Source organism: Pan troglodytes, chromosome 7 (genome assembly GCF_028858775.2).
Source record: "Pan troglodytes isolate AG18354 chromosome 7, NHGRI_mPanTro3-v2.0_pri, whole genome shotgun sequence".
NCBI lineage: Eukaryota > Metazoa > Chordata > Mammalia > Primates > Hominidae > Pan > Pan troglodytes.
In genome coordinates this window covers 144,835,534-144,851,400 of record NC_072405.2, presented here as the reverse complement: position 1 = coordinate 144,851,400, position 15,867 = coordinate 144,835,534, and the positions used below count along the sequence as shown (strand labels likewise).

Here is a 15,867-nt window from a genome sequence, read left to right as displayed (position 1 = left end):
TGCTGAAGAGCATCCTTGAGTTGGAGAGACCATGACCACGGGTATTCTCATATTCCACACTGCTCAGGTGCATGAGGCACCAGCTACCTGGGTGTTCATACCTTGTCATTTCTGTTCGTGCCACCTGGAACATTTTCCCTTCTGCCCTGCCTGGTTAATTCCTGTTCATTCTTTGCATTCTTCCTCAGAGCCCTGCCTCTGGGGAGGCTTTTGTAGCTTCCAGCCTGGCCGAGGGTCCACCCCGCGCCCCTGCTAACGTCACACAGGGCGCACTGACCGCTGTGCTCAAGTCACTGTGACTCTCCAGCAACTCCCATGGGCTCCCTGAGTCGGGGCTTATCCCGCCTCATCTCCAGTGCCTCTACAGGCAGGCCCAAGAAAGCAGACAAGTGTATTGTGTGTTTTATGAGGGAGTAACAGGTACTTCTTCTAAATGTGCCTCTCCCTTCGTACATGTCTCTTTTTTCCTGTTCTTTATTTTGTATTTGCTCTTGGTATAAGGGAACTGACTCACTGATTATAAATGGAGGAAGATAAAGAAATAACAGAAGGGCACTAACACTCATGTTTCAGCTGGGAATGGACAGAGTTGTGAGGCCTTCGTCTGTGTGGGCTATGTGCTTCTCTGAAGGCCCAGCTCTGTCCTTCTCATGTTACCTCATGTCCTAAGTGACATGGGATCCAATGTGAGCCAAAGTTATTCTTAAAACAGCTAGCCTTTGCTGATGAACAGATGTAAGACATTATTTTGTTATTATTTTAAGCTTTTTATTCCAGAAAATCCCAGAATACAAGAGCACACAGAACAATGCCAGGAACCTCCTGTATCTGTCACTTAGCTTCCACAGTTATCCACATTTTGTCAAACTCTTTTTCATGTATCTACCACACGCACTTTTCTTCTTCTAGGATATTTTAAAGTATATTCCAGACAGCATGTAATTCCTCCATAAAAACCTTTAAAATGCATCTCCAACTAATAAGGATTGCTTTCAACATAACCACCATGTTACCAGTAAAGCAAATAGGATCAACTGTCATTCATTATTGCCACCTATTATCAGTCTGTTTAAAATTTCCCCAATTTCCCCAAGATTTTTCTTTTTAACTGTTGGTTCGCTTGAACCAGCATCCATGCATGTGCATCTAGTGGTTTAGTTCCTTACGTTTCTGTTTCTTGTTTTCTCTAGTGCCCCGCTGTGCTTTTTTCCATGACATTGACTTATGGGGGAAACTGAGTCACTTTTCCTTTAGACAGTTTCACTTTCTGCATTTGTGTGGTAATTGCCTTGTGATGTTGCTTCTCCATTCCTCATACGTGATGTTAACAGATACTGAGATCTGAAACTCGATTTGGTTCTGGTTTAACTTTTTAGGTGAAAATCCTGTCTCTGGACACCATGAGGCGCACCTTGATTCCTCCTGCGGGTGCTGCTTAGCAATGAGGTTTATTTATGTCTAACTTCCCCTGAGGTGCTCTGACTCCTTTTGACATCCTGCTTTTCTTCTAGAGGTCTCCATGAGCACCATTTCTGAGGTTCTCGGGAGGAGGGTTCAGCTGAAAGGGCTAATTGGAAAGAGAGCCATGAAATGCCCATATTGTGACTTTTATTTCATGAAGAATGGCTCAGACCTTCAGCGTCATATTTGGGCTCATGAAGGTGAGTATTCATCTTTCCAAATTGGGCACCTTTCTAACTTTGTGCTTCCATCCTTCATTTTGGGAGTACATTGAGAGGAAGCTGTATCTTCACATCCCTGCTGTTAGAATTTGCTTAGCACACTGAGAGGTGTGTCCATCAACCAGCTACAAACAGTAATTTAAACTGTTACTTAATTAGTTGCAATTGCGATGAATAGAGGTGTGCACTCCTTCATAGGTCTCATTGCAATTGTAGTGAAATAAATCACATGACTCCTCTGCTGGAAAGTAGGTACCTTGAGAACAGGAACACCGGAGACTCATTCATGGCAGGAACTCCAGTGCCCACCCTGTGCCCTGTGCATAGCGGGTTTTCCAGAACTGTTGGTATTATGAGTGAAGCAAGGAGGGCAGCAAGTAGTTCTCCCATTCCAGCAGTGTGGAGTGTTACCATTCAGGCTATGGAGAAGGAATTCAGAAGGTGGAAGGGCAGAATGGAGATGAGGGAATGGAGAGAAGAAGGTAGGCTGTGCTTTTGGGTTGCTTGCCTGTGAAGGGAAGTGTGGGGCCACTCTCAGGGCTTCGGGAAGTTGGAAGTGAAGATTCTACTAGGGCAACAGACCGTCAACTTTGTTTTCTCCCCCTGGATAAGGACATGGCCCTCCTGGGGATTAGGGTAGGAGCCAAGGGGCCAGGGAAAGCCCTTCCAGACACCTGTATCAGGTCCCTGCCTATTAGGAACCTGGAATGCTGCAGATAGGAAAACAAGAGTAGAGGGGATGAAGGATGAAGTATTTTCTACAATATGGGATAAAATGACCTATTTATAGGTCCCAGGGAAGGAACTATTAGGGAGAGAGAGACCAGGGGTTCAGTAATGAGAATTGTAACTGACAGATTGGGAACCTGGAGAAGGCAGAAGGAGTTGAGATAAATTCCAAGGTTGGAAGCTACTTTTTTGTTTACCAGCATATAATGAACACTCCATCTCCAGAGTGCCATTCCGAGAAGGCAGAATCCTTTGTAGAAGGCAGTCACAGTGTTGGGGTGCCTATGGACTGGGTGCTTTGTGTCAAATGTTCACTCCTGGTACAAACAACTCAGCTGTGGAGAGGAGAGTGATGATTACATTGTAGGTACTATTGCCCCTTCTGAAAGCCAAGTGATGGGAAGAGGTTTATGATGCATGTGGACACCAAAGTGCAAATGCTAATGGCAGTCCTATGCCCTGAGCACTCTAAGAGTGACCTAAACAGACGCCAGTGCTCAGTGTTTGACTCACGTTATTGGAGTCAGTATTCTCAACAACCTTAAAGGTGGGTGCTGTTACCATCCCCATTTTACCAATGAGGAAAATGAGGCTTAGAGAGGTGAAGTAATTTGCCCAAGGTCACACAGCTAACAAGTGGCGGAACTGGGATTTGAACCAATGCCATCTGTCCAAAACCCTTGCTCTTCTCTTCTGAACTGACTTGTTTCAGAAGGAGGAGGCACCTCCTACACTGAGACAGGAGTGAAGGGGGTGAGGGTGGTAGCAGGTACATGTATATACACGTGTTGTTTCTTTGTTATGAAGTTGAAGGCATTCATAGCTGATGGTCACAGTTTGCTCAGCAAAGAATGCCAAGAAGGCAGGCTTGGAATGGCGTTCATGGGAATCAGCAGGGAGCTGACCCTGATGGAAGCACAGAGGGCCCAGCAGAGGCTGGAGACCATGGGCTTATAAAGGCATCAAACTGTAATTGTACTCACATGAGAAGTGAGAGAACTGGGTTCAAATCCCACCCTCACCATGTATGATGGACAAATAATTCCGTCTCTCGAAACTCAGTTTGTTTATCTGTAATGTGAACTGCTTTGGGATTTGTTGCAAGGATCAACGAGATAATTTATGTAAAAACCTCAGTAGAAGGCTTAGCACATATTGGGTACTTAATACATGGCTGATGCTGTTGTGTTAAGTAAATACTTGTGATGATGCAGTAATGTTGCGTATTTGCCATTTGAAAGTAATCTAATATTTTTAGCGACTTCAGAATTGATAAAGATTCAGAAAGCCAAAGGCTGCTGTATCCTGGCATCTTTTCTTTTTTTCTCTAATTTATGACTTTCTCTGTAATGAAGGAATCACAAAGGAAACAGGATATCAGTACACACACCATACATTGGGGTTCTTTGGAATTGATCCCCTGTACCATAAAATATCCCTTGTCTCTGTTTACTCTCAAAACATAGGACAAGAAAAACAAATTTAAAAACCCAAAAAATTAAATTGAAAAAAGAAAGAAAAACAGAAAACACAGGTATTGATTGTAGTCACAGAAATTAACCATTTGTGTAGAATTTTGTGCATACCTGCGACATTTGTTGCTTAGAGGACCTGCAACTTTGTTCAAGGTTTCCTAATAGTCAAGCAATGGACCTGGGACCCATCCACTACAGCAGTTCTAAACACTGGCTCTTAGGGGAGAATTTAGAGTAGACAGTGTCTTGGTATATCGCCTTGGGTGAATGCCATGTTGTGGATGATCTGGAGATCCACAGCTAGTTAACCTGCACCATCTCATTTTCCACGACCATATGTCACAGAGTCCACGGAAGTGCAGAGCTGTTTAGGTGACTCCCCAGGGTTCCACAGCCAGCCCGTGGGTGGGCAAAGATGTTAATGGAAATATGTATACTTCGGTCTCTGTGTTGCTTTGCTTGGTTCTTCTCCTTCCAGTCATAATGAGAAACAGATAATAGGAATTTGGCTTCTCCAGGACTGGGAGACAGTGCATGTCTTCATTTTTGAGTTCTTTTAATGTTTTAGAAAAACACCAGGTCAAATAGTGCCTGAGTATACTCAACTGTTCACACATTTATAAAGGATCTAAAGACAGCAGGGATGCACCATGTTCCCTCTTTGTGTGGTTTGTGTGGTCTTCTTCTCTGTGGTTGTGGTAGTTCTGAGCCATCTGTAGCTTTGACTCGGGGTTGAAATGCCTGCTAAGGGTAATGTGAGATACAGAAAGATGCTGCTTGACCCAGGCTATCACCACAGCTGTGGCCCTGCTCTTGTGAGAGTGTGTTGTAAATGACCAACCCAGAACGATGGATCTGGTGCCCTGAAGGCTTCTTGGGAAGTGACTCCTGGTCCTGTCATTTTACAGAGATGAGAACTATGACCCAAACATAAATTCAAGGGCACACAGCCTGTTGACACTTATGGTGAGATTATTACTTCATGTCTAGAAACCCAGACCAGAGCTGGGCTTTGCGTGGGCCCTCAGGCACGTCAGACCCCAATGTGCAACTCAGCTCTGCACCCCTGGACATTGCCCTCAGCCTCTTTAAGCGTTGGTTTCCTCAACTGCAAAGTCATAGGTAGTGTAGATAATGGGTGAAAACGTTTGGCTTACTAAAAATTGTCTGCTTCATTACTATGTGCAGGTTTGTTCCCCGCCCTCTTTCCCCTTCCCCCGGCCCCAGCCCCTGTCCCTATAACACATCACACAATATTGTAACGGCCTGTTTACCTGTCTGCATCTCCCACCGGACAGTGAAGGCTGGGATTCACTCTTCTCTATGAAATTTCCTACTATGAAAATAGGTCCTCAGTAGACACTTGGTGAATGAAGGAGTGGTGAATGCCAAGATGCCCCTACAGTCAGAGTCAACAGCCCATCAGCCACCAGTTGGTAAAGCTCAATTTGTTTTACAAAGTAAATGTGCTTCCACATTTGGTCCTGGTGCCTGATCCCATTGAGTTTTTGCAAAGGGCCTTGGTGCCTTTGTGTTTAGTTTAACTCAGTTCAATTGAATTTAGTGACTGTCTGCTCTGCAGGTTGCTCAGGATCTCTGTCCTCAAGGAGTTCCCAGACTATGGGGAGAGGGCAGATATGAAGGACTCACTGTAATGTGCAGTGAACGTTTCAGCTAGGAGAGAGTTACAGGAGTTGGGAACATTGATAGGGAGGTAGGGAAATCTACCAGGGAAGGTCAGAGAAAGCTGCAGGGTGGAGGCACCTGGTATACCAGGAGGCAAGGGCATCCCAGGAGGAAGGTATAGCCTGGGGAAGAACCTGGCGTGGGAAGTGTGTGGTGTGTTAGGGCCAAGCAAGTATACTGCTGTGTTCAAAACGGATGTTTTATATATACATATCTATAAGTGTATTTAGATATGGATATATATATTCCTTCAGATTCACACATATGCATAAACATATGTAAATATATAGAGATATATACATTTTTCCCTTGGCAGGTGTGAAGCCCTTCAAGTGTTCTTTGTGTGAGTATGCAACTCGTAGCAAGAGTAACCTCAAGGCTCATATGAATCGTCACAGCACTGAGAAAACCCACCTATGTGACATGTGTGGCAAGAAATTCAAATCAAAAGGGACACTGAAAAGTCACAAACTCCTTCACACTGCAGATGGTGAGTAAATGGCCCAAGGTGAACTTTCCCCTCTAAATGTGTGGTTTGAAGCTGATGTTCCAGTTCGTCAGAAACTTGCTGTACCAGAGGCAGGAAAGAGCACGTGCCCATTAGGAGGAGCTTCTGGAAGAGCGGTGAAGACCAGGCCTGACTTCCTCCCATTCCTGTGCTCAGTGCCTCACTTCCAGCAGGTGCAGGATAAACACTTACTGGGTGTGTCGGTGCCAGTGGTGGAGGTATGCAGGGAGGGAAGCTGCTTCAGGAAAGGAGGTGTCTTCAGGAAGCCTTGATCCATGGTTCCGAAGTTTCCATCCTTTTTAGCCCTCCATCCCCACCTGGAGCTCAAGGATCTTGAGGGCAACCTTGATCACACCTGGCCTGATTTTTCAAGTGAGTCTCTTATCATCCAAGCTACCTCAGTGGTGGAACTAAGTCTAAAGTAAAACCAACATTTGGGCAGATTTGACCTAGATAAAGCATACTTAAGTGGATTTCTAATTTCATTCATTCATTAAGAACCATTGATTGAGTTCTTATATGTGCTAGACAGGGAGGTAGGTTCTAGGGATACCAGGTCAAGTAGAGACAAGTTCCTGCGTTCAAGGAGTTCATAATCTAGAAGGCAGGGCAGAAGAGCAGGCAGGCCATGGTAAAGGTAAGTGCAGTGATGGAGGGGAGCTCGGGAGCCCTGGGAGCAGGGCATGGGTCGAGGTGGGTGGTGAGCTCGGTAGGCAGTGGGCACAGTCTCCCTGGCACAGGCTGGATAGAGGGAAAGAAGATTTGTTCTAGGAAGACAGGCAGCTAAACCGTAAGAGACTTTTAACATTTTTGATTTTACTTAGAAAGACAGGTTGTGTGAGGGACTTGTAAATACTTCATGTAACAAGATTAATAAACTTTATAAATGTATTGTTATTTACCAAAATTATGTATAAAAATTGGAGTTTACTATAGAAATCCAAATTATTTCAACAGTGATTTTTAATTTCAAAATTTAGTGGATGATATAGCTCTTAAGTTCTATCTTTATTTTAAGATTGTTCTGAAAATCAATCCTGTTGTGTGTGGGGGGGGGGGGGTTGGGCCCTCAGCAAGTATTCAGGTGAGCTCGAGGGACTCAGTGCAAAGGCTGAATACTTGGCTGGGATTCATCAGAATTAAAGATCAAGGGCTTGCCTAAGGCTGAAAAAGAGCCAGAGCCATAACTATTAAAACTTAAGCAGTACTCTCTCTAAAAAAAATCCATAATCGAAATTAAAAATACAATGACAGTAAAGCAGTCATACTTGAATAATGAAAGCATTAAAGTCATGTAGTTTTTTATGATTCTACGCCTCCACAAACAATAAGCCTTACTGACCGCTCAGCTACCTGAACGTTTAGGCAAGAATTACATTTCTTAAGATGATAGCACATAACTACTGCAGTCCTTCAGTAATGAAGAGCAGCTGTCCCCAGAGGCAGGGAAGCCTGGAGTATCCAGTAGGCCACGGTGACAGGGTCAAGAAGGCGTTCACAGGCACTGAACAGGGTTCTGTCGTCTCATGCCTGGTTCTGCAGTCTGGGCTTAGCCTTTGAGCAGATAGAAGCCATTTAATCTGGCAGGCTCTGGACCAACTGATATGGAGGGATGGGGTCGGTGTGAGTAGTTGGTGGTATCACGGGTCCACAGCAGCACACTCTGCCTATCCTCTCTGTCATGATTCTCTGAGTTCTTCGGCAGGAAAGGGAGTTCAGATGGACAAAGATGTCTTGTTGTCAAAGCAGGAATGCAACTCCTAAAAAGGAATGGTATTCAAACATTATGAAGTATTTTCTAACAAAACATTGGGAATTTGTATTGTTTCTCTTTCTTTCTTTCTGCTGACATTTTTGGGAGGGTGAGGTATTTGTAAAGTCGTATCTTTGTTTTCAGCACTTTTCAGTTGTCTGGGAAGAAGGGCATCCAGGTTGGGCGCAGTGGCTCACGCCTATAATCCCAGCACTTTGGGTGGCCAAGGGAGGTGAGTGGATTGCCTGAGCGAAGGAGTTTGAGACCAGCCTGGGAAACATGGTGAAACCCTGCCTCTACCAAAAATACAAAAAATTAACAGGGCATGGTGGCTCACACCTGTGGTCCCAGCTACTTGGTAGGCTGAGGTGGGAGGATTGCTTGAGACTGGAGGCGGAAGTTGCAGTGAGCCAAGATTGCACCACTGCACTCCAGGCTGGGTGACAGAGTGAGACCCATTCCCTGCACCCCCACTCCCAAAAAAAAGAAAGGCATCAGTCATCAGGTGCAATGAGAGGACCACTGGAACAGGTAGCTTGCCTCAGTGCCAACTTTTTCCACTACTTGGGTCTCAGTTTTGTCACATCACAAAATAAGGAAATGATACCTTCATGTTTCTTGGGTTTCTTTCAGCCTCAATTCTCTGATTCTAGGAAGAAAGGGGTAAAGTAGAGCAAAAGGGATGGAAATAGGAGGGGCCGATACAGCTTTATTTCTAAATTCCAGATGATTGCTTTCCCACAGGGCTGCTGTACTTCATTATTTGTGTTTCTCTTTTGACGCTTACCAGTCTCATGTTTTGCCTGGGACTGGCTTGGTAAACAGGGTGCTGAGTCATAGACCCCTTGTTCTAGCTCCATTGCTGGTCTAGGATGTAGCTTTAATTAAGCTATAGGTGAGTCATTTCCTTTTTAATTTTCTCCCATAACATGTCTATTATAGAAACTTTGAAAAAAGTTTATTTACATCTCTTGCTTATTTCTGTAGTGCTCATATTTTATCTTGTTGATGTCTTAGAGCTCTTTGTATCTTAATACTTTGTCATCATTTGCCTCTATGTTTTGTTTATGGTATCTTTTTATATACAAAGTTAAATAACTTTGTTCATTTATTTTCCTTTATGTTTTCATCTTCCATGATTCTTTCTGTCAAAAGAAACCTTCCTCAGTTTGGGGCAAAATTCTTTTACTTTTTCTTTGAGTTTTATTTTATGATTACATAACATTTATGAAATTTAATATTCTTGCAATTTATTTTAGCATATGGTATGTGGTTGGAATCTTTGTTTCCAAACAGTTATCATTGACTCAGTATATTTATAGAGAAATCAGTCCTTTCAATTTTATTTTGCAGTGCCAGAATTTCCCAAGATATTGGGTCTAATTCTGAGATTTTGGTCTGTGTCAGTGATTTTTGTACTAGTACCTTATTTTTCAAGCTGTTCTAGTAATTAACTTTATTTTTATCCAGTAAAGTTAATTTTTTTATGAAGCTTACATAGTTTTTATCATTTAGTTATTATTCCTTTGGATAAACTTCAGAATTGTTCATCAAGTTAGGACTATCCCTGGGGATGACCTTGTGAGCTGTTTGAGGATGTCTGTAACATGCTTTGAATCCATTGGTCACCTGTGCTTGTGCAGGTGCCTTGGTTGTCTTGATGAGGCTCTCAGCCTTTAACCATAGAATTAGCTTTTTACTTAGAAGCCAAGATTGCCTTACAGCCTGCCTGGAATTATTTGGTTTTAGTTGTATTTGTGGTATGAGTAATAACTGAATAGGTTGCTCTGTAGAGAAGCTGTGTAGAGTAGGTAGAGCTAGAGAGGCTTGGGTGTGGATCTGTTTGCCCCTTCCTAGTAGGGTGATTTTGGTCAGATTACTTCTCTGAACCTCACTTTCCTCATCAGTAAACTGGGATAGGTATACCCTCTTGTTGAGTGGGTCTGAGGATCAAAAGACAGGAAGTGCACCCCATGTTTGCCTGGCGGCCTCCTGCTCTCCTGGCTGCCCTGCCTCGGCATCCTGTCCTGGTTCTGCCTTAGCTTTCTGATTACCTCTCGGAGGCCACAGGGTTCAGCCTGTGGGCATTGTTCTTTTTTTTTTTTTTTGTTCCCTGTGTCAGAGTCTCACTTTGTCAGCTAGGCTGGAGTGCAGTGGTGTGATCCCAGCTCACTGAACCCCACCTCCTGGGTTTAAGTGATTCTTGTGCCTCAGCCTCCCGCCATAGCTGGGATTACAGGCATGTGCCACCATACCCAGCTAATTTTTGTGTTTTTGGTAGAGATGGGGTTTCGCCATGTTGGCCAGGCTGGTCTTGAACTCCTGACCTCAAGCGATCTGTCTGCTGTGGCCTCCCAAAGTGCTGGGGTTACAGGCATGAGCCACCATGTGTTCTTTTTTTCTTGACACCTTAGGTGATCCCCGCAGTCTTATGGCTTTAAACACCATTTAGATAGAAGATGTATGGTTTGGCTGTGTCTCCGCCCAAATCTCATCTTGAATTGTAGCTCCCATAATTCTCATGTGATGTGGGAGGGACCCAGTGGGAGATAATTGAATCATGGGGGCAGTTTCCCCCATACTGTTCTCATGCTAGGGGTAAGTCTCACGAGAGCTGATGGTTTTATAAGGGGTTTCCCCTTTCTCTTGGCTCTCCATTTTCTCTTGCCTGCCACCATATAAGATGTGCCTTTCACCACGATTGTGAGGCCTCCCCAGCTACATGGAACTGTGAATCGTTAAACTTCTTTTTCTTTATAAATTACCTAGTCTCAGGTATGTCTTTATCAGCAGTTTGAAAACGGACTAATACAGAAGGCTTCCAAACTTGTATTTCCAGCCCTCTTGTTCCTCCCAGCCTTGGCACTGCCATGTCTGAAACTGCCCACTCAACATCTGCATTTGGATGCCCACCTGGCCCCCCAAGCTTAGCGTGCTCAACATTAAGCTCCCAATCTTCGTCCCTAGACCCGGTCTCTTATGGCCCAGGGGTTGCCAAAGTTTGTAAAGAGATTGTAAGTATTTTTGGCTTTGAGTGCCACATCCAGTTTTCTCTTTTTTGTAGTTTTTATTTTTATGAACTTTGAAAAGTGTAAAAGCCAGACTTCTGTACAAAAGCAGGAAGTAGACTAAATTTGGTGCTTGGGCATACATAGGCTGCCAACCCCTGCTGTACCCCATCTTGGGAAATGGCTACTCCTTTTCCTTTGCTCAAGTCAAAAGCATTGGGTCAGTCTTGACTGTCTCATTCATACCCCACACATGATACATTAGCAAATCCTGTGCGTTCTGTCTTTAACATGATCCAGAGTTCTCCCGCTTCTCAACACCCTCATGCCATCCTTTTTGTACCGGCCACTGTCATCTCCTGCCTCCATTCTTGCAGTAGCCTCCTAACTGCTTTCCCTAGAACCTCTCCTGGTCCCCACAAGTCCATTCTCAACAGAACAGCCAGTGATCCTGTGGAAACAAAGGCCAGGTCGTGCCATTCCTCTGTTCAGAAACCTCCTGTCTATCTGCTGTCACTCTGAGTGGAAGCCCAATTCCTCACCATGACCTGCTTGATCCCCCCATCTCTCTGACGTCTTCTCCTACTCTCCCCCAGCTAGCATCTCTCCACACATATTGTATTCATTCCTTTTTTTTTTTTTTTTTTTTTTGAGACAGAGTTTCGCTCTTGTCGCCCAGGCTGGAGTGCAGTGGTGCCATCTCGGCTCACTGCAACCTCTGCCTCCCAGGTTCAAGCGATTCTCCTGCCTCAGCCTCCCGAGTAGCTGGGATTACAGGCACCCACCACCACACCCGACTAATTTGTATCTTTAGTAGAGATGGGGTTTCACCATGCTGGGCAGTCTGGTCTCGAACTGCTGACCTCAGGTGATCTGCCCGCCTCAGCCTCCCAGAGTGCTGTGATTACAGGCATGAGCCGCCATGCCCAGCCTATCTTCATTCTTGTTCCTCACACCTGCCAGGTATGTGCTCATCTCAAGGGTTTTGCTTTGGCCCTTCCCTCCTCCTGGAGTGTTCTTTCCCCCTGTCTGAATGGATACCTCCTTCATGTCCTGGAAGTCTTTATTGACGAGTCACTCTGAATGAGTCTTCCCTAGGTGCTCACGTATGGAAGGTCTCCATACCCCACCAAGTAATCCAGACGCCCGTGGCTTCCTGTGCTGCTCTCCTTGGCTTATCTTTCTCTAGTGTATTATATAGTTTCCTTATTTACTACTTTTTTGTCTCTGTTACTGGAACTGTCCCACTAATTACTTCATACTCTCTTTCATGTTTTTTACTTTCTCTTTAAACCAACCCTTCTCCAATGTACTGTATAATTTCCTTATTTATGATGTTTCGTGTCTTCCACTAGATTGTAAGCTTCACAAGCAGAGATTTTCGACTTACTACATTTATTTTGTATCCTCAGCACTTAGAACAGGGCTTGGCTTATCATAGGCACTCAATAAATTTGTGTTTATTGAATGAGTGGAAAATGTAAAGTGCCTTGCATGAAGTGGTTGCGATATAGTAGTACTCACAAAGTGTCAATGATTTTCTCCATTTCATCTTAGATCATTCTGTTAAATCAAATGCTTGTGAATTAGGTATTTTAAAATATGGTCAAGGAACTCACCATTAAATGAATCTTCTTGGGCATTTTTTAATGAAGTAAAAAGGAATTGAATAATTACAATTACCCTTTCTTCTAACTACTTGTGAATCCAATTTTTCACATTTGCTGGCTTAAAGTGATAGATTCCTATCTGTGGCATTCCTGTTTCCCAAAGGAACTCATTACTGTACCTTAGAAAAGATAGCTCATTCTGGGTGAAGGTTTCAGTTAAAAAGGTTTGCCAGTCAATATGTACAAAGAGAGAAATTGATCTATAAAGGGCTCGATTAAACCCTTTGTGTGTATGCCAACAGGATGTAAGAATTTAATGCAAAGATCATGCTGTAATGTAGTTTCCCACTTTTGACTTTAAAAAGCCCTAGACATGATGTGCTGTCTGGAGGTTTATACACGATTCTGCCCACCCATAGCAGATGGGGAAGGTTAAGCTGTACAGTGCCTTTATGTTATGTAATCAAACAGGAATCCTTAAATCATGAAATAATAAAAGTCTTTGGAGTTTATTTCTAATTCCTTTGGGTCTCTCCCCTCCCCCTGATCCAAACTGCCCCTGTACATTTTAATTAAGAAGTTTTTGGGTAAAATTTGAAAAGAATTATCCAGGCTTCAAGCACTCTTGTAATAGACAAGTGGAGAGTTGAGTATGGAAATTAGGTTTGAGTGTAGTAAGTACCCTTTTTTTCTGTCCCTTCTTCAATTTATGATAAGAGATCTCATGGCTGCAGATTAAAATATTCTAGGAGATCTAAGTATGGAGTTTTGTTTTGTTTTCCTCCACTGTCCTCTAAAAAGCAAAGCCACTCTAGGATAAAGTAGCTCCATGGCCTTTTGCCTCTAAAAACAGAACCAGGAAGTAAATAGAAAATGGTCCCTGAGCACCTAGCTGGATTGATCTTACAAGGTTAACTTGGGAGACTTCAGTGAGACTGGTCTTTCCACTGCATCCTTGTCCCTTTTGTTCCTCCTCCTACTTGCCCTTGGAGAAAAGGTGAAGAGGCAGGTGTGGAAGTGTGGCTACTGGATGAACATGGTAGATTTCTGTTGCTTATCATTGGGTTGGAGTCTGGGTGGTGGGCAGGAGAAGGCAGGGCTAATTTCAGGGCCCACAAATACTGTTTAATAGGTTCACCCTGTTGGTGTTCCTATGTAGCTCTTTTTCTCAGGTTTTAATAAACCACAAGATCCACTGGGAATAAGTGGGCCCATACTATAAAATGAACTACGCAGCTTACTGAGCAATTAGCTTAGATTGATATACAGATTTAACTTTTTAATGAGGCTTGGCCACCTAAAACCTCACCAGGTAGAGGGTCTCAGCTGCAAATGTCTGGCACAGTGTCTGTAACTTTCATCTAGCCCTGGTGCTGTGCTCTGTCCTTTATGTGGCTTTGTGCTGCCTTTGGTTTCTTTCCACCTCTGTCTCATGCTGATCCATCCCTCCTTATATCAAAACTGATGTACTAATTACAGAGAATCATCAGGCCCTAAGTCTGCAGTTGCTTGAAGTTCAGCCTTTAAAGTACAGAGACTTCTTTAACTGTATTTTTATTGCTGTAGCTATTTCTGTTCTGATTTGCCACTGCATAAATCACCACAGATGCTAGAACTGTGAAGATGTGTGCTTTGCAAAACACTTGCTGCAAAATGCCTGTTATGCTTCCTGCAGGACGCTTTTCTTACATGAGGCAGCAAACCTCTGTGTGCTGGGCTACATGGAGAAGCGAGGAGGTAGAGTAGGAAAAACCTTGTGCTCCAGAGGCAGGCCCAGGCTGGAATCACTTCTTGCCTGAACAGCCTTGAACAGTGATCCCCATTTGTAACATGGAAGTTACATGTTTCCCTGTGACTCCTGTAACAAATTACCACAAAGTTAGCGACCTAGATCAACACAGATGTATTATGTTGCAGCTCTGGAGGTCAGCGATCTAAAATCAAGGTGTCAGCCTGGCTGCATTCCTTCTGGGAACTCTGGAGGGGAACCTGTCTCTGCATCCTGTGGCTTATGGACCTGTTCCTTCACATTCAAAGCCAGCAGTCCAGCATCTTCCCATCTCTTCTGTCCCTGCTTCCATCACCACACTCCTTCTCTGACTTTAAGCCTCCTGCCTCCCTTTTATAAGGACCCTTGTGATTTCACTAGGACTACCTGGATAGGCCAGGCTAGTCCCCAGCTCAAGATCTTTAGCTTAATCACATCTGCAAACTCCTTTTTATTTTTTTTCCATATATGATAGCATGTATAGGTTCTGGGGATTAGAACCTGGATATCTTTGGGAGGGCCATTATCAACCCACAGCATGGGGTTGCAGGAAGATTAATTGGGTTCATACTATGGATGTCAGCTCGTGTACCCATTCCTCTGGTGCATGAACCAGTAGCTCTTAATGACACAGTATAAGAATGGATATCTGTAGCAGTTAATTTACATCATTAGGAAAGATTAAGTCACTTTTTTTTTCAAATATTCTCCTATTAGGAAGGCACAGTGCAATAGTTAATATTTAAAGAGTATCACTGTTGGAAAGGGTAAAAGTCAGTTTTCTGAAAAAAAGGTAAAGTCAATTTTCTAAAAACTCTTGAAAATTTACTTATGTAAAATACCACCTTTTTCAGTAAGACTGGATAAACAGTCGTAAGGAGGCATTTTTACTTTTATGCCTCTAGAATAGTATTACTAATAACAGTTGAGATTTATAGAAATTCTTTCCTCTAAGTACTTTAGAGCTCTTTCAGGTTTGAGGTGCACATAAAATTTGATTTGGCAAGGATGATTTAATTTAGCAGATACTTCAAACAAGTTGCCTTAAATCCCAAGGAATTTTTCATTGCCGTCTCTCTCTGTGTTCTGATGGAATCCAAATGCCAAAAGCTGAAGGTGATGTTTTAAGTTTTTTTCTTTCCTACCATTCCATTCCTTCTTAGTTTTACATAGAACTCTATCTAAAGTAAGCAAGCAGCTGGAGTCATCCTCAGGGAAAGTCACCAAGCAGATGAGGCTGTAGTAAGAAACAAAGGGAACAACAGGTGCCGCACATACTGTTAGTGCCAAGTCGCCAGGCTGGGGCTTCATAGATCCCACGGTGGCCCGCCCACAGCTGCCGGGAGGCAGGGAGCGATTGCCTTTCTTTTCAGGAGCAGAGAATGGGAGCTCAGAGTGTGGCTCCCTTGCAGCTGAGCTTCAGAGGTCTAGGGCGACATGGGTGCCTTTGTGCTTCCATATCCAGCTGGGAATAACTTCCTGCTTGAGCCCAGGGGCTTCAGCAAGGCAGGTACCCTGCTGGCTCCCCCACCTACCACATTGACATCCCCCTCTCCTTCCTTCAACGTGGAGGTCAACGGGAAGCGAAGTTCGAACTCTCGTAGGTTTGGTCGGTCACATCTCTCTAACCTGAGCCAGGATAACAAGT

At 43.8% G+C, this 15,867-nt stretch overlaps 1 protein-coding gene across 7 annotated transcripts in view; it reads left to right on the top strand.

The window, feature by feature from the left end:
* The window catches only part of ZFAT (zinc finger and AT-hook domain containing), a 236,951-nt gene that overhangs the window by 126,788 nt on the left and 94,296 nt on the right, over nucleotides 1–15,867 (top strand). For all 7 annotated transcript variants that reach the window (XR_010159683.1, XM_054657035.2, XM_016959895.4 and 4 more), the window contains 2 exons: nucleotides 1,512–1,661; nucleotides 5,889–6,062. Coding sequence is in view for 6 of the 7 variants with exons in the window: in XM_054657035.2 (XP_054513010.2) it covers nucleotides 1,512–1,661; nucleotides 5,889–6,062 (324 nt within the window). In the remaining variant the exon portion in view is untranslated. The remainder of the gene's footprint in view (nucleotides 1–1,511; nucleotides 1,662–5,888; nucleotides 6,063–15,867) is intronic.